At 45.1% G+C, this 27,391-nt stretch overlaps 1 protein-coding gene across 2 annotated transcripts; it reads left to right on the top strand.

The window, feature by feature from the left end:
- The first annotated feature begins 818 nt into the window (after nucleotides 1–818).
- On the top strand, nucleotides 819–24,371 carry ak2 (adenylate kinase 2). Of its 2 annotated transcripts, XM_056298389.1 has the most exons (7): nucleotides 819–1,005; nucleotides 4,412–4,537; nucleotides 12,742–12,852; nucleotides 13,415–13,509; nucleotides 14,882–14,954; nucleotides 17,802–18,021; nucleotides 24,075–24,371. In XM_056298389.1, exons 1-7 carry the CDS (start codon nucleotides 907–909, stop codon nucleotides 24,080–24,082), a joined length of 732 nt encoding a protein of 243 aa, XP_056154364.1. In that variant the 5' UTR covers nucleotides 819–906; the 3' UTR covers nucleotides 24,083–24,371. The 2 variants fall into 2 exon arrangements, with proteins under 2 accessions (XP_056154364.1, XP_056154363.1); XM_056298388.1 differs by lacking the exon at nucleotides 24,075–24,371 and having other exon boundaries at nucleotides 17,802–18,047.
- The last annotated feature ends 3,020 nt before the right edge of the window (nucleotides 24,372–27,391 follow it).

Here is a 27,391-nt window from a genome sequence, read left to right as displayed (position 1 = left end):
TAGTAGGTGGATCTGGGGGAAGGGCCGTGGGTCTCCACAGCGTTAGTTACCTGCAGCTGGCAAGTGCAAAGAAACAGTAGTGGAAGTCCACATGACCCATGCGGAAGTCTACGCCCATCCCAACCACTAGAGGTCGTGTAACGGTGGGGCCCGAGGAGAATAGGAAAATTTGATGTATCAAACTGGGATTAAACGGGAGACGCTCAATAGATAAACAGGCAGGCACAGACAGACAGACACATTCAGATAGATAGATAGATAGATAGATAGATAGATAGATAGATAGATAGATAGATAGATAGATAGATAGATAGATAGATAGATAGATAGATAGATAGATAGGTAAAATTAATTCGGTCAATGTCAATGACCAGTTTATTTTCTATCTTATTTTGTATGGAGGGCTATTATCTTGCAAGATAGAAGAAAAAATCGTGGACAAGATCCAAGTTCACTCCAGACAAGTGATTTTGATTTTGACAAAATTGCAATGACGTGAAGAAAAAATAACTGTACACACAAACTGTACACATACACTCGTACGCACATACGTCAACGCTTAAATGGCCAATGAATTATTTTTACATGCAATTCAATTTAAACCGAAGAATTTCTTCTTCAATTAGAATTCTTGTAACTTTTTCTTGTCCTCTCAAGTCCTCATAAAGCACGAACAATTCCGGATGTTGGCTACGATGGGTTCATGTCAGCCAATCAAAGTAGAACATTTCTGACTGAACTCTGTGATGACCAATAAGATCAACTCGTTTCGTCTAAAGGGGCGGGTTTTGGTCATGGGTTTGCGAAAGGTAGGCGGATGAACGTCCCCCTCCCAGTCGAGCTGGCAGATGAGTGAAGTCTCGCAAGAACGCCAAAGTTTCTGTCCTTCGATTTTGCTCTTCAGACATGGCCCCTAGCGCACAGTTGAAAGAGGCTGTTGCCGATATGCAGGAGGGGATCCGGGCGATCTTGCTCGGACCCCCGGGGGCCGGAAAAGGGACTCAGGTGAGACGTGTACCAAGATAAGCTAGCTGACATTACTGTTAGCAGCATGGCTGACAGTGGTGCGATCCGGGTCAACGTAGGCTGACTCCACCTATCTGCCCAGGGACCATACCGTTGGTCTTTCGTTTTATTTGAAGCCATGCACTGCCAATCTAGTCTACTTTAAATTACCCCCGGCCATTTTCTGAAGCGCACTGTGGTGTTTTATATGTTTTGAACGTGTTTTTCTTAATTTCCAGGCAGCTGTGGGTTTCCCTTCATTTCAGCACAGTATGCAAATGAACTAGCCGCTACTCGAAATTGTCTGCACATTGGAGATCCATCACAGTGGATATTTAGTCACCTCTGTTGTTTTGACAAAGTTAAATCAATCCACTTCAGCTGCATTATCGCAACGATAACGTAATCTTGCAAACATGTCAAATCTTTGAACTATGACTCCATAATCTGGCAGCTCTGGATTAGTTAGAAAGTGTCATAACGCTGACCTGGTCTCTCTTTTGTAGAAGATTAAATAAATCCAAATACTATTCACATGTTACAACGGAACATAACAACATAGCAATTATAACAACACTACAATTCAGGTTTGCCCTCGACAGCGTGTGAGGAAATGTAGGCTAGTTTATGCAGCTCTTAAACCGAATAATCACCACGTCTGGAAATGGTTGGAGTGGCTGTTCGGTGTCAAAATTCACTGACCACTTACATCATATTTCAGACTGACTGGAGTTCTACAATTCATTTGGACCTCCTAATGGTTTGCTGTAGTCCCCCCAAAGGGTGTGTGTAGTTCTCAACTTTTGTTTTATCAGGTTTTCAGTTAAGGTTAGGCAGGGTTTTCTAGTGGTTGGTGGTGCGTTAAGGTTTGGGTTGTAGCTAGGGCCACATATTTAGTGTAAATTATGAATATAGCATATGGGAAGTTAGCAAGTTCTTAGGCGAACATGTTTGAAAACACTTACATACTTACACAGCCAGAAAAAAAAGTAGAGCTCTGTCAGTTTTGAATCCACTGCGAGCATTGATCAATTGAAAAATGAATGGCAAGCATGTTGTTTGTCACACTCGGGCCACTGTAGATACAAAATGGAAGGGGTGAGAAGCGGTTTAGCTGCGAGTGTGTGTTTTGGAAACTCTGTAGCACTATTGTGTGAAATATAGTGGTCAGAAATCACTTAATGCAGCTGTTTACATCATATCCAGTAGGGGCGGGAATCTCTAGGCACCTCACGATTCGATTCGGATTCAGAGGGCTACGGTGTGATTATGAAACGATTATTGGTGCATCTTGATGCATCAACATTTTTTACTTCTATACTTAATTTATTTTTTCTCACTGTGTGACTACTTGCTACTTTTTAAACTTAGTGTAAACTACTAATAAGACACGTTAGCCCCTAGCTAACGGGTCTGACCTTTTAGTCGAGCGGTTAGTGATGTCGCCTTGTGGTGCAGTACACCCCGTATCGAATCCCGCACCGGGCAAGAAAATAACCGGTTACAATAGCATATTTGTAATGATCCATAATTAAAATAAACAGAGGAATTTATTACCATTATCTTTTAATACAGTAACAAATAGAAGAGACGTGTTAACTGAAAGGTCACGTTTCCCAGCATTACGAAGAACCACCAAGAAAAGAAACAAAAGTGTGCCTGTAGCAGCATCCTTGTTGTAAATTAACACGGGCTTCAGCAAGACTTCAGCAATCACTTGATAACATAAAAAGCTGTCGTCATTCTCAAATAAATAATAAAGACTTCAACCGAAATCCTCCTGTTATGGGCAATGAGCACAGAATCCCTCAGACAAAAAAAAATTAAATTGCTGTATATTAAAATCAAAAACAGCTTTCATACAAAAACAACATAGTATTCTGTACCAGCTCGCATACAAAACTAATGCTTTCTGTGGAAAATTTGGTAAAACAAATAATGGAGAAAATACAAATAATAGGCCACAATGAAATCATGGAAATGCATGGAAGTTCAACATAGCAAATGTGCTTAGCTGGTGAATACTGGAATGTGTTAAGTTTTTGTGTAAGAACAGGAGTTGGTCTCCATGCTCCGGTGTAAGTGTGCTCCGCTGTGCAGTAACTATATCCTCTGCACATGAGACACAAGCTGCCAGTCATCGGTAATAAAGTGCCCAACGGTGACATAAGATTCTTTAGCAATGGATGTCCACGCACCGCATGTGATTGCTATCCTACCCGCTTTCCTCAGTGATTCCATGACTTTGTGTTTGTTTCGTTGTAGCGTGTGGGTATTGCTGTGTCTTTGAAAAAATGTTGAGATGGGATGTTTTATCTCGGCTCCAAAGTGTGCAGCAAAGCGCGAAAGCCCTGGTTCTCAATGACTGAGTAGGGGTGCAAATCGTTGGCAATAAAAGTTGCAATCGACTTGGTGATTCGCTTTGCCCTTTTTGAGTTCGGAGGAAGCTTTGACATCACTTGTTCAGTTGTTCTCTGGTTGGCAGCAACTACAACCGGCTGTTTTTCTTCCAACTCCAGGTGGAAGCGTAAAATATGGTTTCTCATTGTGTTCCCAAAATATGTTATTTTAGTTAGACACAACTTGCATACAGTGTGGCTCTTGTCCAGGTCCCTTTTCCCTTCAACTTCATAGAAACCAAAATGCTTCCGTACGCTGGCTTTTAAGCCAGTGGGTGCTGTTCGGATTGTATTCAACTTCGATTGCTCGCGCTCAGCCCTCCTCACCAAAACTGAAGTTGTAGCTTAGAACGTAAACATGATGCACATGTTTTACATCCTTTGCGTTTCACCATCCAGTTGGTTCAGCGGCAGCCGTAAGGAGTGTCCAGCCCACTCAAGAATTGAGCTTTAAATGTCTGATTATTGAGTTTTCTGCATCGAGACATAATCTTTTATGAGAGAATCTGGATGCATCTAAGAATCGATTCCCCCACCCCCACTATCTCATCATCTCATCTCACCATCAACCGCTTCTTCTGGGGTCGGGTCGCAGTAGCAGCAAGCTAAGTAGGGCACTCCAGACGTCCCTCTCCCCAGCAACGCCCTCCAGCTCCTCTTGGGGGATCCCAAGGTGTTCTCAGGCCAGATTGGACTTGTAGTCCCTCCAGTGAGTTCTGGGTCTACCCCAGGGTCTCCTCCCAGTTGCACGTGCCCGGAAAACCTCCAAAGGAAGATGCCCGGGAGGCATCCTAATTAGATGCCTGAACCACCTCAACTGGCTGCTTTTGATGTGAAGGAGCAGCTACCTACTATCCAGATATTTAAATAACCCTGCTGTCGAATGAGACCTCACCTTTTTATTGATGTTTTTTGGGTCATACCTGCCTCTATGAATCTTTAATCTGTTGTAATGTTTTGCATTAGATATTGTCTTGCAACATCCTTCTCTCCCTGCCTCTCTCCAGGCCCCTGAGCTGGCCAAGCAGTACTGTGTGTGCCACCTCTCCACAGGGGACATGCTGAGAGCCATGGTGGCCTCGGGGTCTGAACTTGGGAATAGGCTCAAACAGACCATGGACACTGGCAAGCTGGTAGGATTCATATTCACTGGCACTCATTACCTGTCCTCTGTGTGTGTGTGTGTGTGTGTGTGTGTGTGCATGTGTGTGTGTGTGTGTGTGTGTGTGTCCAACTAAAGTGTATTCAATGAAACAAAGCAGCAGTTTTCTTCGGAACAAAACAAGCTCAAAGTCACTACCATATGATGTTTTTAACCCTGAGTCATTGTAATTTGGTGAGCTTTCCAGTGAATTACAAGTATACTATACATGTGTAACTGCCTCAACGAGTACACTGACACAGTTATGTCATACAACTGGTTTTGTGTGGACCAGTGTATCACAAACAAAACCGGGATGTCATGCAATAATTGCAAACCCTGGTTCTCAAAAGAACTAACTACACTACGCAGGAAAAATAAATCCGTCTTCAACATTGGAGACAGGGAGAAATAATGTCTGCCAAATATGAACTGCGCTGTGCAATCAGGAAAGCCAAGTCTGACTACGCAAAAAACAGGAACAACAACTCACTACCAATAACCTCAGAGCAGTCTGGAAAAACCTGAACGAGATGACAAACTACAAAGGAGGCCCGCTTCACCACCAGATAAGGACCCTAGTCTTCCTGACAGGCTCAATGATTTTTATGCATAGTTTGAAAATGTACATACCACAGCACTCATCCTTCCCTCACCCCTCCTTTTTCAAATCCAGGAGGCGGAGGTGAGGAAGCTTTTCAAAAAACAAAATAAAAGGAAAACCTCAGGGCCAGATCAGCTCTCCCCAGCTATGCTCACCTACTGTGCGGATCAACTGGGCCCAGTGTTCACTGACATTTTCAACACCTCCTTATGACAGTGTGCAGTCCCACAGTGTTTTAAAAATCTACAATCAACCTAGTTTTTGGCACTAAACTTGCGTTGATGTCTCCTGACTAGATCCTTGCTTGTGTTGTATTAGCTCTCAGATGTACGTCGCTTCGGATAAAAGCGTCGCCTAGATAAAATTGTAACATTGTAAACCTGGCTCTTCACTTCACTCCGTAACACCCGGAATCAGCCAACAACTATGCACACATCCTGTTTATAGACTTTAGCTTAGATTTCAACACCATTAATCCTCAAACTCTTCATCAGGCTTCAAGACATGAACATCAACCTAGCTCTCTGTTACTGGATACTGGACTTTCTTAGAAGCAGAATTCAATCTGTCAAAGTTAACAACGCCACATCATGCCCTCTGACCCTCAGTACTGGTGCACCACAAGGCTGTGTTTTCTCCTACACGAGTTTACGTCTCACCACAGCTCAGTCAAAATATTCAAGTATGCAGACGACACCACTATCATTGGACTTATCAATAACAATGATGAGACTCAGTACTGCCAACAGGTGAATTGGGCTGTACATTGGTGCAACAACAATAACCTCTTACTCGATACCTCAAAAACAATTGAAATGACCAACCCGTGGCATCCGGGTAGCTATTCCGTTGCCTACCAACACAGGGATCGCCGGTTTGAATCCCCGTGTTACCTTTGGCTTGGTTGGGTGTCCCTACAGACACAATTGGCCGTGTGTGTGGGTGGGAAGCCGGATGTGGGTATGTGTCATGGTCGCTGCAGTAGCGCCTCCTCTGGTCAGTCGGGGCGCCTATGTAGGGGGGAGCGGGAACTGGGGGAAATTGATCCTCCCATGTGCTATGTCCCTCTGGTGAAACTCCTCACTGTCAGGTGAAAAGAAGCGGCTTATGACTCCACATGTATCGGAGGAGGCATATGGTAATCTGCAGCCCTCCCCAGCTTGGTAGAGGGGGTGGAGCAGCGACCGGGATGGCTCGGAAGAGTGGGGTAATTGGCCAAGTACAATTGGGGAGAAAAAGGGGGGCAGGAAAAAAATTCTGACCAACCCATAACCCTGACAGACTCCTTCAAATTCCTCAGCACCTACATCAGTAACACTCTGAAATGGAACATCAACACCGACCACATCATCAAAAAGGCTCAGCAAAGACTGTACTTCCTCAGGCAACTGAATAAGTATCATGTCAAAAAAATACCTGTTGGTCCACTTCATAGAGAGCCATCATAGAGAGCATCCTCACATCATCTCAAGTGTCAGCCCTTATGTGTCAGCCCTCAGTGTGTTAAGACCAAATTGGGAAAAGACCTGTGAGTCTACCTGTGCGAGTCCACTGAGCAAGGATACTGACTGGTAATTCCCTTTTCTACCATTTTCTCTCATTGCCTGCCTCATCCACCATGTGCTACAAAGACATCCCTGTCATTCACCGTCATCAAAAAAATTTCATCTGTCGCAGACAATGCAACTCTGAGAACTTCTATTCACTCAGGAAAGCCTCCTCTACTCACACCTCCTTTACTTTTGGCTTATGGAATTGCCAATCGGCTGTAAATAAAACAGAATTTATCCAAGCACTTGCTAATCTGTCAGACATTCAGGTACTAGCCCTGACCAAAACCTAGATAGTTCCAGAAAACACTGTCACACCAGCCACACTCTCTGCTGACTCTTTCTCACACACACACACCCCTCCCCCCGATCTGTTGGGCATGGAGGCCATACAGGTGTCCTCGTTTCCAAAGACTGGAAATTCACTAAGCTTTCTCCGCTAAGCAACAACTCCTCCTTTGAATACCATGCAGTCATGGTTACTGCTCCTATTAAGCTATTTGGGGTTGTCATATACTGCCCATCAGGGTGTCAACTGGGGAACTTTGTAGTCAAACTAGTCATGTTACTCTCAGCCATTCCTGACCATGACACACCAGTGATTGTCGTGGGAGACATGAATATCCTAACTGAAAAAAGCCAAGCGGCTGACTTCCTGTCTCTTCTGTCCTCCTTTGACCTCAGACAAGTCCCCACCTCTCCCACACACAAAGTGGGCAATACTCTTGATCTGATTTTGACTCAGAACTGCTCCACAACAAATCTGACTGTCACCGCCCTACATCTGTCAGGCCATTTCTTTATTCAATTCATGGCCTCCTTACTGGAACATCCTCACGTTTCTCTACAAAGGGCCTCCTTCCGCCAAAACTTCTGGTCCTTTACACCAACCCAGCTCTCCAATGAGAGAATTCATTATGAGGAGGCTTCCATGCCTCCTCATGATGAATTCTCTTCACTCCCTGTCAGCGATGCTACAGACACGCTCTGTTCCTCACTAGTCCCCTCTCTTAACAATCTTTGCCCTTTACCTGCTTGTAATGCCCCCCCCCCCTTACATGGCTTACTGAGGCCATCAGAGAGCAAAGGGCGGGGCTCAGAGCGTCAGAGAGAAAATGGCATAAAACCAGAGTCTGCTGACCTCAGTGACTATCAGCGTCTCCTAGCGTCATTCTCCAGCTTAAAAACAGGCAAGGCCACTTACCATCAGACCACAATCTGTGGCGCCACTGATGCTCGAAAAAAAAAATTTTTTTTGCTTTTAACTCACTCCTCTATCCGCCTCCTCCTCTGACCTCCATTCTGCTCACTCCTGACATGCTCGCCTCATACTTTACTGATAAGGCTTCTGCCATATCAGTAACCAGCTCTCTGAGCCTGACCAACTCTGCCGCTGCCAGCTAACAGTGCCTCACTCACCTCATTCTCCCTCCTGGCCGGGGATGATGTCTCCAAGCTTCTGCTGGACTCTCATCCCTCTACCTGTCTGCTGGACCTGATACCATCCAACCCCCTACAGACTATTTCTCCCGTGCTTAACCTCGCAGTCACACACATCACAACTCCTTGCTTACAACAGGTGTGTTCCCCACTGCATTTAAGTAAGCTTGGGTCACCCCGCCGCTTAAAAAAACCTACACTCAACCCAGCCCAGGTTGAAAACTACAGACCGGTTTCACTCCTGCCCTTTCTTTCAAAAATACTTGAGCACATGGTCTTTACCCAAGTCTCTGATTTCCTTTCTGAGAACAATCTGTATGATCCGAATCAGTCTGGCTTTAAGCGGGGTCACTCTACTGAGTCTGCTTCCTTGTCAGTAATAGAATCACTACGTTTGGCTAGAGCTGCTGGTCAGTCCTCAGCTTTATTGCTACTAGATCTGTCAGCTGCCTTTCACGCGGTTAACCACCAAATCCTCCTCTCCACACTCACTGAGCTTGGTATCTCAGGATCTGCCCTCCGCTGGTTCATGTCTTACCTCTCGGGGAGATCGTTTAGAGTATCTTGGAGGGGAGAAGTGTCCAAACTGCACAGCTTACCCACAGGAGTACCTCAAGGGTCAGTGCTCGGTCCCCTTTTCTTCTCAATGTACGCCACCTCACTTGGTGCAATCATCTGCTCCCATGGTTTCTCATACCATTGCTATGCTGGTGATACCCAGCTCTTCCTGTCATTCCCGCCAGATGACCTCACAGTCTTAGCACGGATATAGTCATGCCTTGTTGATATCTCTGCATGGATTAAAGAATGCCACCTTCAGCTTAATCTATCTAAGACTGAGCTCCTTGTCATCCCAGCCAGTCCATCCTTACAACAACAGATTAATGTCCAGCTTGGATCAACCCAACTCATGCCCACAAAGTCTGCCTGAAACCTGGGTGTCATGATTAATGACCAGCTAACCTTTAAGGTTCACATGGCCTCAATTGCTCGGTCGTGCCGCTTTGCTCTGTACAACATCAGGAAAATTTGACTCTACCTGTCTGCACATGCAGCACAACTCCTGGTACAGGCTCTTGTTACATCATGCATTGATGTAAAAACCTCTGCAAATGATCCGGAACGTGGTGGCGCATCTGATCTTCAACCAACCTAAAACATCACATGTCATTCCGCTGTTCATATCCCTCCACTGGCTCCCAGTTGCTGCCCACATCAAATTCATATCCTTAATGCTCGCTTACAAAACAGCAGCTAAAAGGGCTCCTGTCTACCTGAACTCCCTCATTCAGATCTATACTCAGTCCCACTCACTACACTCTGCCAATGAAAGGCTCCTGGCACTTCCACCACAATGGGCCGCTAAGTCACTAGCTAGACTCTTCTTTTCTGTGGTTCCCAGTGGTGGAACGAGTTACCAAACTCCATTCGATCTGCTGAGTCCCTCTCCATCTTTATGAAGAAGCTAAAGACCCGGCTCTATCTCGAACACCTCCACACCTGATGGGGTTTTTTTTTTAATTGCTTCTATGCACCCTATGCATTGCCTTTGTGCACTGCCTGTTGACACCTGTGTCTTATCGGACTTGAACCTAGTTTTTTTTTTACACCTACTTGCATTGTCGCCTCCTGACTAGAACCTTGCTTGTAGTGTATTAACTTTCAGATGTACGTCGCTTTGGATAAAAACATCTGCTAAATGAAATTGTAATTGTAAAATTGGGTGGCACGGTGGTGCAGTGGTTAGTGCGGTCGCTTCACAGCAAGAAGGTCCTGGGTTTGAGCCCCAGGGTAGTCCAACCTTGGGGGTCGTCCTGGGTCGTCCTCTGTGTGGCGTTTGCATGTTCTCCCTGTGTCTGTGTGTTTCTTCCGGGTGCTCCGGTTTCCTCCCACAGTCCAAAGCCATGTATACTGAGTCTGTAATAGGCTATATACACTGAGTCTATAATAGGCTATATTAGCAAATGCATAGATGATGTGACAGTGGTCAAGTCTATGAAGAAGCGGGCCAACCAGAAACCCTGGTTGAATTGGGAGGTCCGTTCACTGCTGAGAACCCGAAATGCTGCATTCAGATCTGGAGACACTGCAGCATACAGACTGGCCAAGAGAAATCTGTCCCGGGGTATCAAGGAGGTGAAGAGGCTGTATGGACTAAAGCTCAACAGCCACCTCTCTGATAATAAAGACACTCGGCGCTTGTTGCAAGGTTTTCAAGCAATAACTGACTACAAGCCCCCACCCCCACAGGCATGCAATAAAGATCCCTCCCTACCAGACAAACTAAATTGACTTTTTTTGCACGTTTTGAGGTAACCAACAACAGGCAGGCACAGAAACTTGCACCATCACTAAGCGACCAGGTACTCCAGCTGTCTACAGCTGGAGTAAAGAAGGCCTTTACCCACGCAAAGCTGCGGGGCCAGACAACATACTTAGGCGTGCTATTAAGGACTGCGCAGAACAGCTGAAAGATGTTTTTGAAGACATCTTCAACACCTTGCTCAGTCAAGCAGTAGTGCCCAACTGCCTCAAAAGTGCCACCATCATTCCCCTGCCGAAAAAGTCAAACCCAACCAGTATGAATGACTTCCACCCTGTAGCCCTCACTCTCGTAGTTATGAAGTGCTTTGAGCGGCTTGTCATGCAGCACATCAAAGTCTGCTTCACTGCAAACCTAGATCCCCTACAGTTTGCATATAGAGCCAACTGATCCACAGAAGACGCAGTATCTACTACACTCCACCTCACTTTGTCACACCTGGAAGGGAAAAACACCTATGCCAGGATCCTCTTCTTCGATTTCTGCTCGGCATTTAACACCATCATACTACAACAACTGGTGGAGAAGCTGAGGTTGCTGGACGTGGACATTGGTACCTGTAACTGGGTCCTGGACTTCCTGACGAGGAGGAAGCAGACAGTCAGGGTGGGCAGCCATACATCAAATTCCATCTTAGTGAGCACAGGTTCACCCCAGGGCTGCGTCCTGAGCCCCCTGTTGTTCACCCTGCTAACCCATGACTGTACTGCCAAATTTGACACCAACCACATCATCAAGTTTCCAAATGATAAAACAGTAGTGGGTCTTGTCAGCAGATGAATCTGCATACAGGATGGAGGCAGAGCAGCTAATGGCGTGGTGCGAATCCCACAACCTCTCCCTGAATATAAGCAAAACAAAAGAGATGGTGATTGACTTCAGGAGGGCAGGCAGGCACCATCATATGCCGCTGACCATCGATGGTGCCACTGCGGAGAGGGTCAGTAACATCAAGTTCCTGGGAGTGGACCTGGCAGATGACCTGACCTTAACCATTTACACCTTGGCCATCATTAAAAAGGCCCAACAGCAGCTCCATCTCCTCTGGAGACTTAAAAGGGCAAGCCTCCCCATTTCAGCCCTCACCACCTTCTACAGGGGCACCATCCAAACCTGTTTTCCCTCCTGCTGTCTGGGAAGAGGTACAGGAGCATCTTTGCCAAATCCAGCAGAACGCTAAATAGCTTCTACCCACAAGCAGTCAGGATTGTTAACAGACTGCCCCCCCACACACACACACAGTCATGCCCATCCACCTACCCTCTAAACCCCCCCCCACATCAGTGCTGGTCAGTCGTTGACAGACACCGGCTGTCAACATTTAAGCTGAAATGGCACTTTAATGGACTGTGTTGCACTTGAATGGACTGTGTTGTTAATTGTTTGTGCTTTTTTGTTTTGTTCTCTCTGTTTTTATGTTTTTAGTGGTATCGTTTTTAGGGAATTTTTGGATGTGTATTTTTATCTTCTCTGTTGCACTGTTGTGGGCTGGGAGAAACAGCATTTCGTTTTTATTTATGTGTGCAGGTACATAATGAAAATGACTATAAACTAAATCTTAAACGTAGGTCAGGTGAATTGGCCATACTAAATTGTCCCTAGGTGTGTGTGTGTGTGTGTGTGTGTGTGTGTGTGTGTGTGTGTGTGTGTGCGCGTGTGTGTGTGCGTGCGCCCTGTGATGGTCTGGGGGCCTGTCCAGGGTGTCTCCCGGCCTGCCGCCCAGTGACTGCTGGGACAGGCTCCAGTATCCCCGCGACGCTGAGTAAGGATAAGTGGACTGAATTGTAATCTCTCACTGTCTGGTATGGGAGCTCAGGCTATCACACCAAGAGGAAACTGGAGCAGGTTGTCATTAAAGGCTCCAACATAATTGGTTGTGAACTTCCCCCAATCAACTCACTGTATATAAAGCACACCTTCAACCAGGCAGCTAAAATAACCAGTGACCCCTCCCACTCAGCCCACCACATCTTCCAGCTTCTCCCCTCTGGAAGGCGCTACAGGTCCTTCTTAACCAAAACCACTCAATTCAGAAACGGCTTCTTTCCTACTGCAGTCAGAACACTTTAACATCCCTTCCTAGCCCCCCTTGCCACAAGATCCCTTAAACTGACCTGAATGCACTGGAACTAACTCAGACTGGACTTGTTTGCACTGGTACATCAATTACTGAAATCGATACACTCATTTGCTGCATTAAATGGGGATGTGAATGAACTTGTTAATTATCTTATGAGGAACAAGAATTCCTTATAATTCTTGTTTTCAACTACCTGTAGGTCAGTGATGAGATGGTGGTGGAACTCATCGAGAAGAACCTGGATGCACCTGCCTGCAAGAACGGATTCTTATTGGATGGATTCCCCCGCACGGTTAAACAGGCAGAGATGGTAAGGTTTTAACTGGACATTACTTTCTGTCGATTAACATGGTATTTTAAAAAAGCTTTGAAACTCTATTTCTAAGGTTTTGGATATTACCATCACCTATGACTGTCAGTTAACATGGCGCATAAAAAAACTTGGAAAGTTTATCTCTAAGGCCTCTTTATTTAAAAGCTTGTGCATACTACTTGTACATTTCAGAGTGGGAATTCAGCTGTTTCCAAGTCAGATTCCCATAAATCATTCCAATAAACTCATAATAATAATAATAAAAATTCAAGTTCATTCACTGAATTTGGATGACCAAATTCAGTGAATGAACTGGAATTTTTCTTGATGCCATTGTTGCTGAGACATATTTACAGTTTGGTTTCAGTTCACAGGGACATATATATTGCTTCAAGACAAGACAACGGGATCTCACAAATAGTGTAAATTGATGAACACTGGTCTTACAATAGACTATTGGCAAATAATATTACACTGCATCTGTACCGTTGGCTAATAAATGAACAAATTGATGTTAAGTCATAGTCTGTGTTTGCCTCTTTCTGTATCTGTCCTCTAGCTGGATGGCTTGTTGGAGAAGCGTCATGAGCAGCTGGACTCCGTGGTTGAGTTTACAGTGGATGATTCCCTGCTCGTCCGCAGAATCTGTGGCAGGTAGGGTGCCGAAGAGTCAGAGAAATCATGATTTATGCTGGGTACATGCTACAACACAATCGATCCGATTTACTTCAGATTTGCCTGTCTTGACAGTTTAACTGGTAGCATGAGGGGTCTACAGATTGAAGCAAACCATCCCAAGTCAGCAGTATAGATTGCTGTAATATGTGTTTTTGTAAAAGCCAAAATACCGGTGTTGGTGGTGTTGAATTACAACCGCCGGCATCATACCAATACCGTGTGCCACCGTGCATATTCGGTCATAACCACCCTGATAGACCCACAGACAGATCATGTCTCATCCAGTAATACTAAACATGTTTTATATGATTGACTCAATGCCTGCAAAGGTCCTGGTCAAGCCTTATAGTGTCCCTTTCAAGAGTATAGATAGCCAGTAGCCAATCAGAGCTGAGGTTACATGGTAGCACAGAAGTTAACAGGATTTGAAAATTAGCACACAAAAAAAAAAACCCAGACAAAAAACAGATTACTCACTTTTTTTTAATCAATGGATTTTATTTTTTCCCCATTTGAACAAGCCAAGCTGAATCAGGCTGCCTGCCCTGTTCTTGTTTTGATCGCTGTCATGTTGGGCTGGGCCAGTTCTTGTGAGACGTTCGCATGTCTTTGCCCCTCACAAGGATCTGGGAGGGGAATAATTGCACATTAATGTTTAATGTGTCTATGGAGTTCTCCCCAAACTTCAAGCGAATAAGATCTCTGGGAAAGTTGCCCTGTTATACAATGGTCAAATTCAGATTACGAACATGCGAGCTAGCATGCCTAGTAATGACTCAGTGGGGATTTAACCTTATAAAAATAAAATAATTCTCTACCCTTTGAAATTACTGTGCTTTCCTATGGTTGGTTATTAACAATATAACACAATAAAAGGATGTGCCCTGAGTTTGTAAACAGGTGTAGCTTGGCACAACGGGAGACAGCACAATCTGTCATTTTTGACAATGGTCTTCAAACTTGTGGTTCCCTGACCCTTTTACAAAAGCATCAGAGTTTCTCTATCAACTCTCCATGTGTCAGTGGTTGTGAAACCTGTTTCACCATTGGAGTTATTACAGAACCATGTTTCACGCTTTTATTCACCCTGTGTTGTCCTCTCACATAGCTGAATAAAGAACACCTACATCTCATTTCTGGAGAGCCAGCTCTCCGTCCGCAGGGGTCCTTTTTGTGAAGAGGTGGCTGGCTGTGCCTTAAGCCTTTTAATAGTCTAACTGGGACAAGGGCAGCAAGTGGGGGTATGAAAAGGATTGTTAAGTTGTTTAGTGTCTGCGGTCATCCAACCCTCTTGTGTGTTCTCCATCCTCTCCTTCTCCTGCCCTTGCCTCCTCCTTCTCTTTCCCAGACTAATCCATCAGCCCAGTGGCCGCTCCTACCATGAGGAGTTTAACCCCCCCAAGGAGCCAATGAAGGATGATGTAAGTTGCTTAGTCCACCGACATGCGTCATAACCAAAACCAGCCAACCTGCCCCCTACATTAAATGATATACATGAAGTTGGGCAAGCTAAGAGCCAAGACAAGCCATGTCCCACTAAGTGTTTTAGGTAATTTCCTGTTTCAGGGGAAGTGTGTCAGGTGGTGATGGGGTAGGTGTGTAGGTATAAAAAAGGTGCTGACAGCTTGTTATCCCCACCAGGTGATAGCCTGGTACGGAATATTGCGCTTGGTTGCATGTGTCTCTGTGTATGTGTATCTGTCCGCAGCTAATCTTGCATACACAGGGCTTATCGGCCTGATAAGCCCTGTGCAGAGTTATGACTGTATGATCAAGGACCTCTCTTGGTTGCGGTAATTCAAAACCTTTGAAAAACCTGTTTTATACCGTCACTGAGTGTTAACTCCTCAGCTGGTTTTTCACCTAGTTCCAAGCACCGGGGAAGGGAAGACGTGCAGGCAGTGCCTCCGTATGTCCCCTTCTCCCTGTACGCTAAAAAAGTGGTTGTTTGTTGCCAAGTCCCAAGCAGCGGAGAAGGGAAGATTTGCTGAACAGAGATCTACACTCTACTGAGCGCACTCCTTTTTTTTTTTTTTTTAATGTGACATGAAAAAACAGGATGTTTCTGTCTCTAAATAGACTTTGTTTTTATACAGTTCTGTATGAGTTGGAGTTAAAGAGGTGAGTCTAACACTATAGAGAGGTATGGTTGTCTGTATTAGTGGAATTTGCCATGTTATTATTTGGGTTTATTATGTATTTATTATTATTTGTATTATTTATTATTACCCATCCATCCATCCATTATCCAAACCGCTTATCCTGCTGTCAGGGTCACAGGAATGCTGGAGCCTATCCAGCTATTATTTGTTCTTATTGTTTATTATGTTTATTGGTGTTCACTTAATTACTTGTGAATGAGAAAACCAGGTAATGCCGCATCACTTTCATACCTTTTGAGGCTTTCAGCTGTCTCCACTTCTTAAAGAAATACACGCTGTTGACCCAATGGTCCAAAAACATGCACATGAATCAGAGGCTCGTTGCTTTGTGTTGGTGATGTGTGAGTGATTGTGTGTGTCTGTGCTTTGTGGTGAACTGGTGACTGGTCCAGGCTGTCTCACCATGATCTTATCCTGGATTTAGCGAAAGGATGAATGGATACACGTTCTCAAATGCATAATAGCCCACATATAATAGCAGCCATTTGATAGCCCACATACGTACAGTATAATAGCAGCCATTTTGGTTTTGTGGTTTCTTGGTGACCACAGCCTTGCTATTAATAATTCAAACACATACATACATAAAGTGGTGTGTGTTGGCCCTGTGATGGCCTGGCGGCCTGTCCAGGGTGTCTCCCCACCTGCCGCCCAATGACTGCTGGGATAGGCTCCAGCATCCCCGTGACCCTGAGAGCAGGATAAGTGGTTTGGATAATGGATGCATGGATGAATTATTTGTGGGGGTCATGAACAACTAACAAAGAAGACCAGTAGATATTTCCCCACTGTCCATGGGCAGGTGGTCATCGACCTGTCCCACTCTTCTAATAATAAGACTTTTTTTTTATAATGAATTCGCATTTCCTGCAAATTAACTTAATATACACTGTAGGTGTTTAAATGAAACAGGATGGTAGACATGTTATTAAGGGCTCTGGATTATAGGTGCTTTTCATGTATAAAATGTAATAGCAGGCAGCTTACTTGCAAAGAAAGTGCCTTTCACTCAGCTGCACAATTGCTTGTCGTTGAAAAGAGGTTTGCCGATGCTTCTTTTTATTGTGGGCACATCAGATGAGAAGGCTTTTAATACAGTTAGCAGTGTAGGTTTGTGTGTGAGTGAGAGAGGAAGAGGCAGAGCTGCAGTGTGAAAGAAAGAGGTTAGCGTGCAGCAACAGAACGCTGACCTTATTTTTTATTCACAAACTGAAATGATATGCACTAAAAACCCAACAAAAGGCTTTTGAAAATCCAACAATCTCATCTGTTTTGTGTGGTTTCTTTCTTCCTTCTTCCTCTTCCCTCCTGTTGGATACAACCCTCCCTCTTCACCTTCTTCACAGCTTCGTCTCCTACCACCGCCAGTCTCCTTTGTCCCCCTCCCTCATTCACCTCTTTTGCCCCTAAACTTAACTTTTCAGTCAGGGCGTCCAGGTAGCGTAGCAGTCTATTCTGTTGCCTACCAACACGGGGATCGCCGAACTGAATCCCCGTGTTACCTCCAGCTTGGTTGGGCGTCCCTACAGACACTATCGGCCATGCCTGCGGGTGGGAAGCCGGATGTGGGTATGTGTCCTGGTCGCTGCACTAGCACCTCCTCTGGTCAGTTGGGGCACCTGTTCGGGGGAAGAGGGGGAACTGGGGGGGGAATAACGTGATCCTCCCACACGCTATGTCCCCCTGGTGAAACTCTCCTCACTGTCAGGTAAAAAGAAGCGGCTGCTGACTCCACATGTATCGGAGGAGGCATGTGGTAGTCTGCAACCCTCCCCGGATCGGCAGAGGAGGTGGAGCAGCGACCAGGACGGCTCGGAAGAGTGGGGTAAATTGGCCAAGTACAAGTGGGGAGAAAATCCACAAAAACAAAACAAAACTTGTCAGTCTTCTGTCAGTTGTTGGAAATATGAATCTGCAGTAGCATCAGTTTTCAAGTCAGAATCTGTTTCTGTTCGCCAAGCAAGTTTACTCAATACAGGAGTTTGACTTGATGGGTTGCTCTCTTGAAGAGCATGAGCATGAAAGAACCACCATTCTCCACAGGGACACAGTAATTAATTTTCTCTTTCTGTCTGTCTGTCTCTTACTCTGGTTGGTTCCTGTCAGGTGACGGGCGAGCCGCTGATGAGGCGCAGTGACGACAATGAGACGGCGCTGCGCTCACGCCTGGAGTCGTACCACCGGCAGACGTCGCCGCTGGTGCAGTACTACAGCACCCGGGGGCTGCACACAGCCATTGACGCCGCCCAGAGACCCAGCGTGGTCTTTGCCTCCATCATTGCTGCCTTCTCTGCTGCCACGGCAACCTCCGCACGCGCCACCTCCTGTAAAGACAAAGTGTTCTTCGTCTGAAAAAAACAAAACAAAAACCTCTATTTTCCAGTGCTTGTTTTAACCCCCCCCCCCCCGGTGTCTCACAACTGCACTCGTGCTATTTATTTTCATTGGGTTTCAGGTTATGCAAGAGTAAGAGTCTGGCTAGTGTCAGGGTTGCATGGCCACTGTAATTGTGCAAAGGAAGTGCACGTGTCGTTCTGCCAGATTGACACTTGGGAGACTGAAGCATGCTCAGCGTTTGATCTACAATTTCTGAGACAAATATGTCACACCGGTCGGCTCCCCCACCGTGATAACGGAAATTGTGCATGCGATCCCTCTGCTTTTTCGTAGATAGCACGTTGAGAATTGATGATTCAACGTTGTGGCATCAGAGATATTTCTACAAAGATGTTAAGGTGTCTACAGTATTTGCGATGACATGTTGACGTTCTTTGCATGTCGTCTGCCTTCACAAGACACATTTGCTTCGCTCTTGTGTAATCTGTCCTTTCCTCTCACTCCGCCTCTATTCCTTGTTTATGAAGGGCCCCTCACTGTTCTTTTGCCTCTTGATCTTTTTCTCTGCTGGGCTGAACCTTTTGCTCATCGCTAAAGGCTGAAATACACTGGAGGAAACAGATTTGAGACCCTTTTGGCCACTGCTGTGAAACTGGCTGTGTGTGGGTTTTTTTGTCAGAGAGACAATCAACAGATGTATTTCATGAGTCTTCTAAAACTGGTGAAATGACTGGTAGACTATTTGGTATGTAGTTGTGATGCTGATATCCATTCTGGATGTTTTCAGTGAGAACAAGGCTGCAGTAGGGCATGACAGGATTGAGGAAAGCTAAATGGTGAATCTAAAATGCCCAGGAATGACTTAAAGGATAATGGGTAATATAGGGTACATTTATCAAATTAGATGAATTAAATATGAGCTCTCTATAGTCAAGCTGGTCCTGTAATTGGTCTCCAAATCTAAAATGAAGACTGTAGAACAGGCCAAGGAATACAAAATTAAATGCAAAATGTAATTCAAGGGGGTGTCCGGTCGGCGTGGCGGTCTATTCCATTGCCTACCAACATGGGGATCGCCGGTTTGAATCCCCGTGTTACTTCTGGCTTGGCCGGGCATCCCTACACATGCAATTGGCTGTGTCTGCGGGTGGGGAAACCGGATGTGGGTATGTGTCCTGGTCACTGCACTAGTGCCTCCTCTGGTCGGTCGGGGCGCCTGTTCAGGGGGAGGGGGAACTGGGGGAAATAGTGTGATCCTCCCACGCGCTACGTCCCCCTGGTGAAACTCTCCTCACCGTCAGGTGAAAAGCGGCTGGCGACTCCACATGTGTCGGAGGAGGCATGTGGTAGTCTGTAGCCCTCCCTGAACTGGCACAGGGGTTGGAGCAGCGACCGGGACGGCTCGGGAAGAGTGGAGTAATTGGCCAAATACAATTGGGGAGAAAAAGAGGGGGGAAATCCCAAAAAAAAAGAAGTAATTTGAGTCCCTAGCACTGCTGACTGAAGGAAGCCGTTGTGAAATACTCGATAAAATGCAAGTCATGTGATGCACAAGCGTCCATGTAAACATGTAAACAATAAACACTGAACATCACTGCGAAGTACCATAGAGATCTGTCAGTTGGCATGTTTTGTCGAGCCACCGTTGAAGAATTAAACTGCTTGACAGAATTAAAAGGGTTGTCCCCCCCCCCAATTGTATCTGGCCAATTACCCCACTCTTCTGAGCCATCTCAGTTGCTGCTCGACCCCCTCTGCCAATCCGGGGAGGGCTGCAGTCTACCACATGCCTCCTCCGATACATGTGGAGTCGCCAGCTGCTTCTTTTCACCTGACAGTGGGGAGTTTCGCCAGGGGGACGTAGCACGTGGGAGGATCACGCTATTCCCCCCAGTGCCCCCCCCGAACAGGCGCCCCAGCTGACCAGAGGAGGCGCTAGTGCAGTGACCAGGACACATACCCACATTCAGCTTCCCATCCGCAGACACGGCCAGTTGTGTCTGTAGGGATAGCCTACCAAGCAGGAGGTAACGCAGGGATTCGAACCAGCGATCCCTGCGTTGGTAGGCAATGGAATAGACCACTATGCTACCCGAGCGCCCCAAAAGGGTTATCATTTTTTTAATGAGGGTTTTTTTAAAAGTTCTGCATGTATTTTTTATGCAGTGGTGGGATCCACTTTGTATTGTGCCAAACAACCTCAACGCCAAATTACGAGTCTCAAAAACGCAATGATCATTGATTCAGTTGCAGTTTCCAGTGTGCTCAGGCTTCAGCCATGTTTGTTCCACACCTAACCCATTTCTCCTCCTTGTTCTTGTTTTCCGCTCTTTTCAGTCATCCACCTTATCTACTATCCTCCTCTTACTCCATCTCTTCTCTTCACTCAACTCAAGTGTTTCTCTCTTCATCTTTTGGACTCCATGGATGGACTTAGGAGAGACTTAATTGGTTAACTGTGAACTCAAAATGTCCCTGTCTAGGGGCGTGTGGGTAGCATAGCGGTCTATTCCATTGCCTACTAACACAGGGATTGCTGGTTCGATTCCCTGTGTTAACTCCGGCTTGGCTGGGTGTCCCTACAGACACAATTGGCAGACACAATCGTTCCTGCGGATGGGAAACCGGATGTGGGTATGTGTCTTGGTCGCTGCACTAGCACCTCCTCAGGTCAGTTGGGGTGCCTGTTCGGGGGGGAGGGGGAACTGGGGGGGATAGCATGATCCTCCCACGCACTACGTCCCCCTGGTGAAACTCCTCACTGTCAGGTGAAAAGAAGTGGCTGGCGACTCCACATGTATCAGAGAATGCATGTGGCAGTCTGCAGCCCTCCTCGGATCCACAGAGGGGTGGAGCAGCGACCGGGAAGGCTCAGAAGAGTTGGGTAATTGGACGGGTACAATTGGGGAGAAAAAAAGGGGGGGAGTGTCCCTGTCTAGGCTGGTGGTGATAATACGAGAAACCCTTTATCAAAGCATATAAATTTACTTTTAGTGTATCATATAACCCTCAGGCCTGGTGGTGTGAGGAAGTCCCATATGGGCAAACCCGTCTCAGAAACATGTAGACATAGCCTTAAGCAGGCATACCCAGCTCTCTGATTCTAGCTGAGTGTACGTGGGACACGTTTAACTGACACACCAGTTTCTTCAGTGTTGGTGTTGGTCGTAATGGATCTTTTTAAGAGGTGCTGATTGTTGCAAGTGGTGGACACTGCTCGTGCAATCTGATTGTTGGTTCCTGGATTTGAATGATGGGAACCAGGCTGCAGAGAATTTAGGGATAAGATGCAAAGCTGATTTTAAGAATGTTTAATTTTATGCAAAGATATGAAAGAAGTTGGCTTGTGCTACTGTTAATCCAGCATACACTATACTACAGTGTTGGCATGCATTGAAGCGTACTAAAAGACGGGATACAAACTTGGTGAAATGACCAGTGTTGTTGCAAAAACCTAGGATTTCATCCAAGATCTTTTAGTTGCTGATTTCGTTAACACCAGATAATTGTTTTCCAGTGTTGCATAAGGTAATTTACCGGAAAGGTTGTTAGTGAGGTTGTTGCAGTTTAACTTGCAGGCTTTACAAGAAGAACAGTCATTTCAGAAATGCACTGTAGGAGAGGTTGTGAAACTTTGGTGCTTTGTGTTAATAATGGCTTTTGTCTTAAGAATGCACAAGCATTCCACCTTTTGTGTTAAGTCTTGTGGAAATAAAATTAAGTAGAAAGTGGGTTTTATATCTGCATGGAAGGGGGGGGATCTTCTTTTTTTTTACACCAGTCTGAAATTCTGAGGAACAGCTCCATGTAGTTCTACTTCCTGTCATCTGTTTCCATTCAACTGCCTCTGAGGGCCCATGATCACACAGCCTCTCAAAATAGGAATACTGACCTCGAATCAAAATTTGTGCGAAATAAGTCAAATGCATTGAGTAAAATGTTTACTAAACCTCGGACTCTGTTCTCCATCTTTGTGCTGTAGAAAGTCACGCGTGTATGCAGGATTTGGTTCCAACCAAACACTGTGGAAGCTGATTTTCAGTTTAAACAAGCCTTCAGCCGGAGTGATTGGAAATCATTTTATTGCAATCAGCTGTTCGGTTTCAATGAAAACCTGCCTACATGTGGCTTGGTGGCATATGGTTCATAAAGTACTTTTTTTCCCCTCTGGCAGGGGTTGGGAATGTGGCTCTTCGCTGTTCTCCGTGTTATCTCTGTACCACAGCCCTCTTGTTCCACTGGCTTGTTTTGTTCCAACACAATAAATATCTCTCTTTTAACGGAGGAAAAGAAGAAACTAACTTAAAAAAAGAAGATAGCCCAATATTGAAAGAAATAACAGTACTTTTAAAGCATCCTAGGTCATTTAACTCCTTATCTTCTCATTTCCAAAAAAAACAAACAAACAAAAAAGCCAGCTTGGTCTCAAGATGCTTTTGGGTAAACCCCACCGGGGCTTGTCTTGTTTTTCCAACTCTCTCCCCCACCTTCTCTCGCTCTCTCTCTTTCTCCTTTCATATCCTATCTACCTCCCAGTCTTCTTGTCCCTCTTCCTCTCTGCAGTCTCCTGGTGTTTGTGTTTAGTGAAAACATCTTCCATGCAGACTGTGTCGCCTACAGTTCCCCCCGAATGCTGATATTTTCCTGTGCTGTCTGGATTGTTGTCGGGGAGAAAACGGGAGCAGATGTTCACCTGTCCCTGTAGGCAGTTTCTAGTGTTATATTTAGCCTGGCTAAACAGTTTCATGCTAAATTTCCCTTTTACAGCCATCCCCGTCCCTAAAAGCTGTTGCTTTTACTAAATGTTTTTTTTTAAATTTATTTCAAGTTGTCTTTGTCCAGAGTTGGGCTGTTAGGTGAAGGTTAGTCTATAGGGCTGTGAGCTTGATTTGAAAGCGTAGCAGTTTTCAATGTTAACTGTGAATGGCTGTTACTTTTGACTGCACTGTTTTCTTATGAAGTGACTGAATGTTTTGTCTTGTTTTAGGTCTCGATGTTTATTTTAAGATATTGCCAGCAAGGGCGTCCGGGTAGCGTAGCGGTCTATTCTGTTGCCTACCAACACGAGGATCGCCGGTTCGAATCCCCGTGTTACCTCCGCCTTGGTCGGGCGTCCCTACAGACACAGTTGCCCGTACCTGCGGGTGGGAAGCCGGATGTGGGTATGTGTCCTGGTCGCTGCACTAGCACCTCCTCTGGTCGGTCGGGGCGCCTGTTCGGCGGGGAGGGGGAACCGGGAGGAATAGCATGATTCTCCCACATGCTACATCCCCCTGGCGAAACTCCTCACTGTCAGGTGAAAAGAAGCAGCTGGCGACTCCACATGTATCGGCCGAGGCATGTGGTAGTCTGCAGCCCTCCCCGGATCAGCAGAGGGGGTGGAGCAGCGACCGGGACAGCTATTCAGAGTGGGGTAATTGACTGGATACAATTGGGGAGAAAAAAAAAGGGGGGGGGGATTCCAAAAAAGAAAAAAGATATCACCAGCAAATATTTTCTTATCCCACTGGCAGAAAATATTGCTTGTTTCAACAAAGTGTACTTGATTCATGTCTACTAGACTTGTTTATAAGGAATTTTCACTAAACAGGAAAAGAAATCTCAATAAGAAACTTGATTTGAGAATCTAATTTTTTCAGAGTAAATGTCTTCAAAGAAGTCCTATTGTTTTGAAACAATCGCACTTTCTTGACACAAGCAATGTTATCTGCCAGTGGGGTAAGAAATTTTTACCAGCAATACCTTGAAATGGGCATTTTATGAGACTTGAAGTAAGATGAAATACCTTGGCTGTATTTTTTGCAGTGTAATTGCACTTAAAGATGAATGGCTCTAATTTGCACAAGGACGGTCAAACCACACATGCAATGAGCCACTGTAATGCTTGCTGTCACGCACACAAGCATTGCTCTTGACAGTGTTTCAGTATTTTATTGACCAAACACATACTAGTATTACTAAAAATGGCTGACTTATTTTCTTGGCTGAGATTTCTATTATTCACACAAGACGTTTTTCCCTTTTCTCTTCCTTCTTTTCCAGCTGGTTGAACCCTGTGCTTCTCCATTCGATCCCGGCGGAGGAGGAGGAGGAGGGTGGGTGGGTTGGGTGGAAAGATGGAGGGATGGTTGGATGTTTCAGGAAGGGGTTAGATGAGCAGGTGTCCCAACACTATATTACTTGCCAGGAACTTTGCTTTGCTGCTTGACTAGAAATTGGTCATGAAATGCCTGTGCATTGCCATTGTTCCGACTCCATTCTGATAGTGAGAAAAGTCTTCTAATAATGTAAGTGAATGATGTTTTTCAATCAAATAAAACTCTAGATGCTTTTCTACAATCACAACATAGTTAAGGGTATTTGATTTGCTTGTCGGTGTCCCGCCCTCACTTTGAAGCTAAATTTCATTTAAATGTGAAAGTTCATTTCAAAATCAGAACCCGCTTTTTTTTTCTCTTTTAGATGACGCCTACACTTACATTTGACATGGCGGTTTTGGTTTATTTTAGTTTTTTGTCCTCCAAATGGATATGATAAGGTGAAGTTTATTTAGCCCAGTCAGAAATTCAAGTTGTTACAGCTGCTGGAAGGCACAGGCTACATAATGTTGTCATTTATTGTAAAAAAAAAAGCTAGGCTAAAATAAGTATAGTGAATATGTAAATGTTAAAACAAATTAGGCAAATGCACTGTTTATGCAAGTCATCCAAATATCCAAATTGATATTTGAATATTTTGAAATGATAAACCTAAACTACTGTATCTTGTGTGAAATAATGGACGTTAGCAACACTGCACACAATTTTTCTTTCTATATGATTGTCTGAACTTGTCTATGCAAATTTTGCCAGCTTGTAAAAAAAAATTGCATCTTTCGATCTATTGGTAGTTAGTTTGTAAATGCAGTTCATTAAGGCTATGTTTAGACTGCAGGCAAATCATTATTTTGTTTTTGAAATCCTTTCCTTGGGACTGACTGTCCACATGGCTATTTGTGGGGGAAATATGATCGTATATGTTTGTTCAGGGATCATTAACCATAGCGATATCTAGTCTTGGTGCAGAACTCCTCCATTGTACCAGACAGCATCAGTGATGGGGGAAGTTGATGTATGCAGACGTGTGGCATTGTGAGGGACATAGAGAGGATGGTTTGAAATCTGATTTGAGCAGCCAGACTGGGGCACAAATCTAGAAATTAAATTTGAATCACATTTTAAACCACCTATGAATGTAGTTTAAATCTGATTTGCAAAAATGTTTTTTTTCTGTCCACACGTAATAATATAAATCCAATTCCAATCTGGATATGCCTAAAATCAGATTAGGTGCTAGTCTGAACATAGTTTAAAAAGGGGCCATTGGTTCCAGGTTATTTGCAGGCCCCGATTGAACTGTCAGTACGCTGGAGCTGCCGGAGGCTGAAACGTGTACATTTGCATTGTCAACATTATCAGACAACCAAAACGTTTCCCTTTCAGTTTTCCCTCTTGAGTTTCCATTTGCATACACATGGGTCGGTTTACAGTAAATGCCATCCGTGTTCCAGCGGATAACGTCAAGGGGCGTGGTTTCCGTGCGCTGGATAGACTGACGTCACCGACCGGGGCTTTCCTTCGTGACGCGAAGGGAGCAGCGTTGAGCTGCGGAGAAAACACGGGAGGGAAGGACCTAAGGGGTGGAGGTGGTGACGCTACACTTGGAAATCGACCAGGGGGAGAGAAAAAAAAAAAAACGAAACTCGAGAGAAATTTGTCGGAGTTTTTGTTCGATGCTTAGTCCGCGTGTAAAGGCTTTTGCCCAGAGAGGGACGACAGGATTCAACACGCCCCGGACCACCGTTGCGCATCGCCCTTTTCCCCGGTATCAGATCCGTCTCGTCTCCCACCCACCTACCACCCATAGACGGACAGGCAGACAGGGTAAGTCAGTCTGCAGCCCCTTACCCTCTCTCTCTCCATCTGCATGGCATCTGTCTGGTTCAGGTGCCACAACACAAGGCTGGTGGTCCTCATGTGTCCCGCATATGGACGTAGAGACGAGAGGTCGTCTCAGCGTTTTTGTTTTTTTGCCCCCAGGCGACCATTTAGCTGACTGTATATTCTGTGATAGATACAGTGTCTTAATGACAGTCACAGGACTGACACCCACCCACTAACTTACAACCACAGCCTTGTTAATTAGTTGTAATTACAACCTATGTTTAGATGGTATTCAGATTATTTGACTCAGACGTAAATAAACTCTAGTACTGCTTCTACTTCCTCATATCTCTGCAATATATATATATATATATATATATATATATATGACAATTTGGAGATTGGTCTGTAGTTACTTAAGGACAGTGGATCTAAATTAGGGTTCTTTAGCAATGGGTGAACAATGGCCTACTTAAAACTGTCTAAAAAGAACCAAAGGCAGAGAATTATCAAGAATTTGCGGTATAACGGGGCTAATGGTTGAAAATGCCTCCTTGAGCAGCTTGGTCGGAATGATGTCTAAGATGCAGGAGGAGGAGTTCATATTGGAGACTTAACACTGAAATTGTAATTACCATCCCATGGCTGTTCCAGGTATTAGTCAAACCCTCAGGTGTTACCAGGGAAACTGAGCTATGGCTTGTGGAAAAGAAAAAAACAACTTTAGATTTTGATTAAAAAACGCATGAAAATATAAATTAATGGTCTTATTTTTTCCTTTGCTAAGCAACCAATTGGTAATAGAGAGCCTATTTCATGTAAAAGTTAGATTTGTGCACATATTCTGTTGTTGACAACATACCGACACCAACTAAGTTGTCAAGATGTGATAATTCAACATTATTGTTGATTGGCTTTTAATGGCGTCGTATTGGCATGAAATTTGCATATCGACATATTGAAATGCCGAATTTTGTTTTCTAAAGAATCTATGACGTGAAGTTTCTTACAAAATTGGGTCTGAAATATTCGAGGGAGTATTATTTGAAAACTGGGGTCCGCGGTGATGTAGCGGTCTAAGCACCGGCTTTGTGTCGATGCAGTTGCCCACTGGGGACCGGGGTTCGCGCCCCGGTCTCGTCAGATCCGACTATGGCCGGACTCGATGAAGCAGCAATCATTGGCAACGCTGTCTTCGGGAGGGGGGCGGAGTCGGCTTGTGTTCGTCACATCAATGCGTCTCTGTGTGTGTCGGAAAAAGCAGTGATTCAGCCTGGAGTCGCCTTGTCACGGAAGTGGCGAGACGTCCCCTTCGAGGCTGCCGGCCGGAGAGATGCAGTTGGCGAACACATGCAGTACGAGGGTGGGTGTTTGAACTAAAATAGGGATCGATTGGCCACTAAATTGGGAGAAAAGGGGAAAAATCAGAAATAAATA

This window comes from Lampris incognitus, chromosome 18, assembly GCF_029633865.1.
Source record: "Lampris incognitus isolate fLamInc1 chromosome 18, fLamInc1.hap2, whole genome shotgun sequence".
Lineage (NCBI taxonomy): Eukaryota > Metazoa > Chordata > Actinopteri > Lampriformes > Lampridae > Lampris > Lampris incognitus.
The sequence above is the reverse complement of the archived record's forward strand: the minus strand, read 5'-3'. Positions and strand labels throughout refer to the sequence as shown.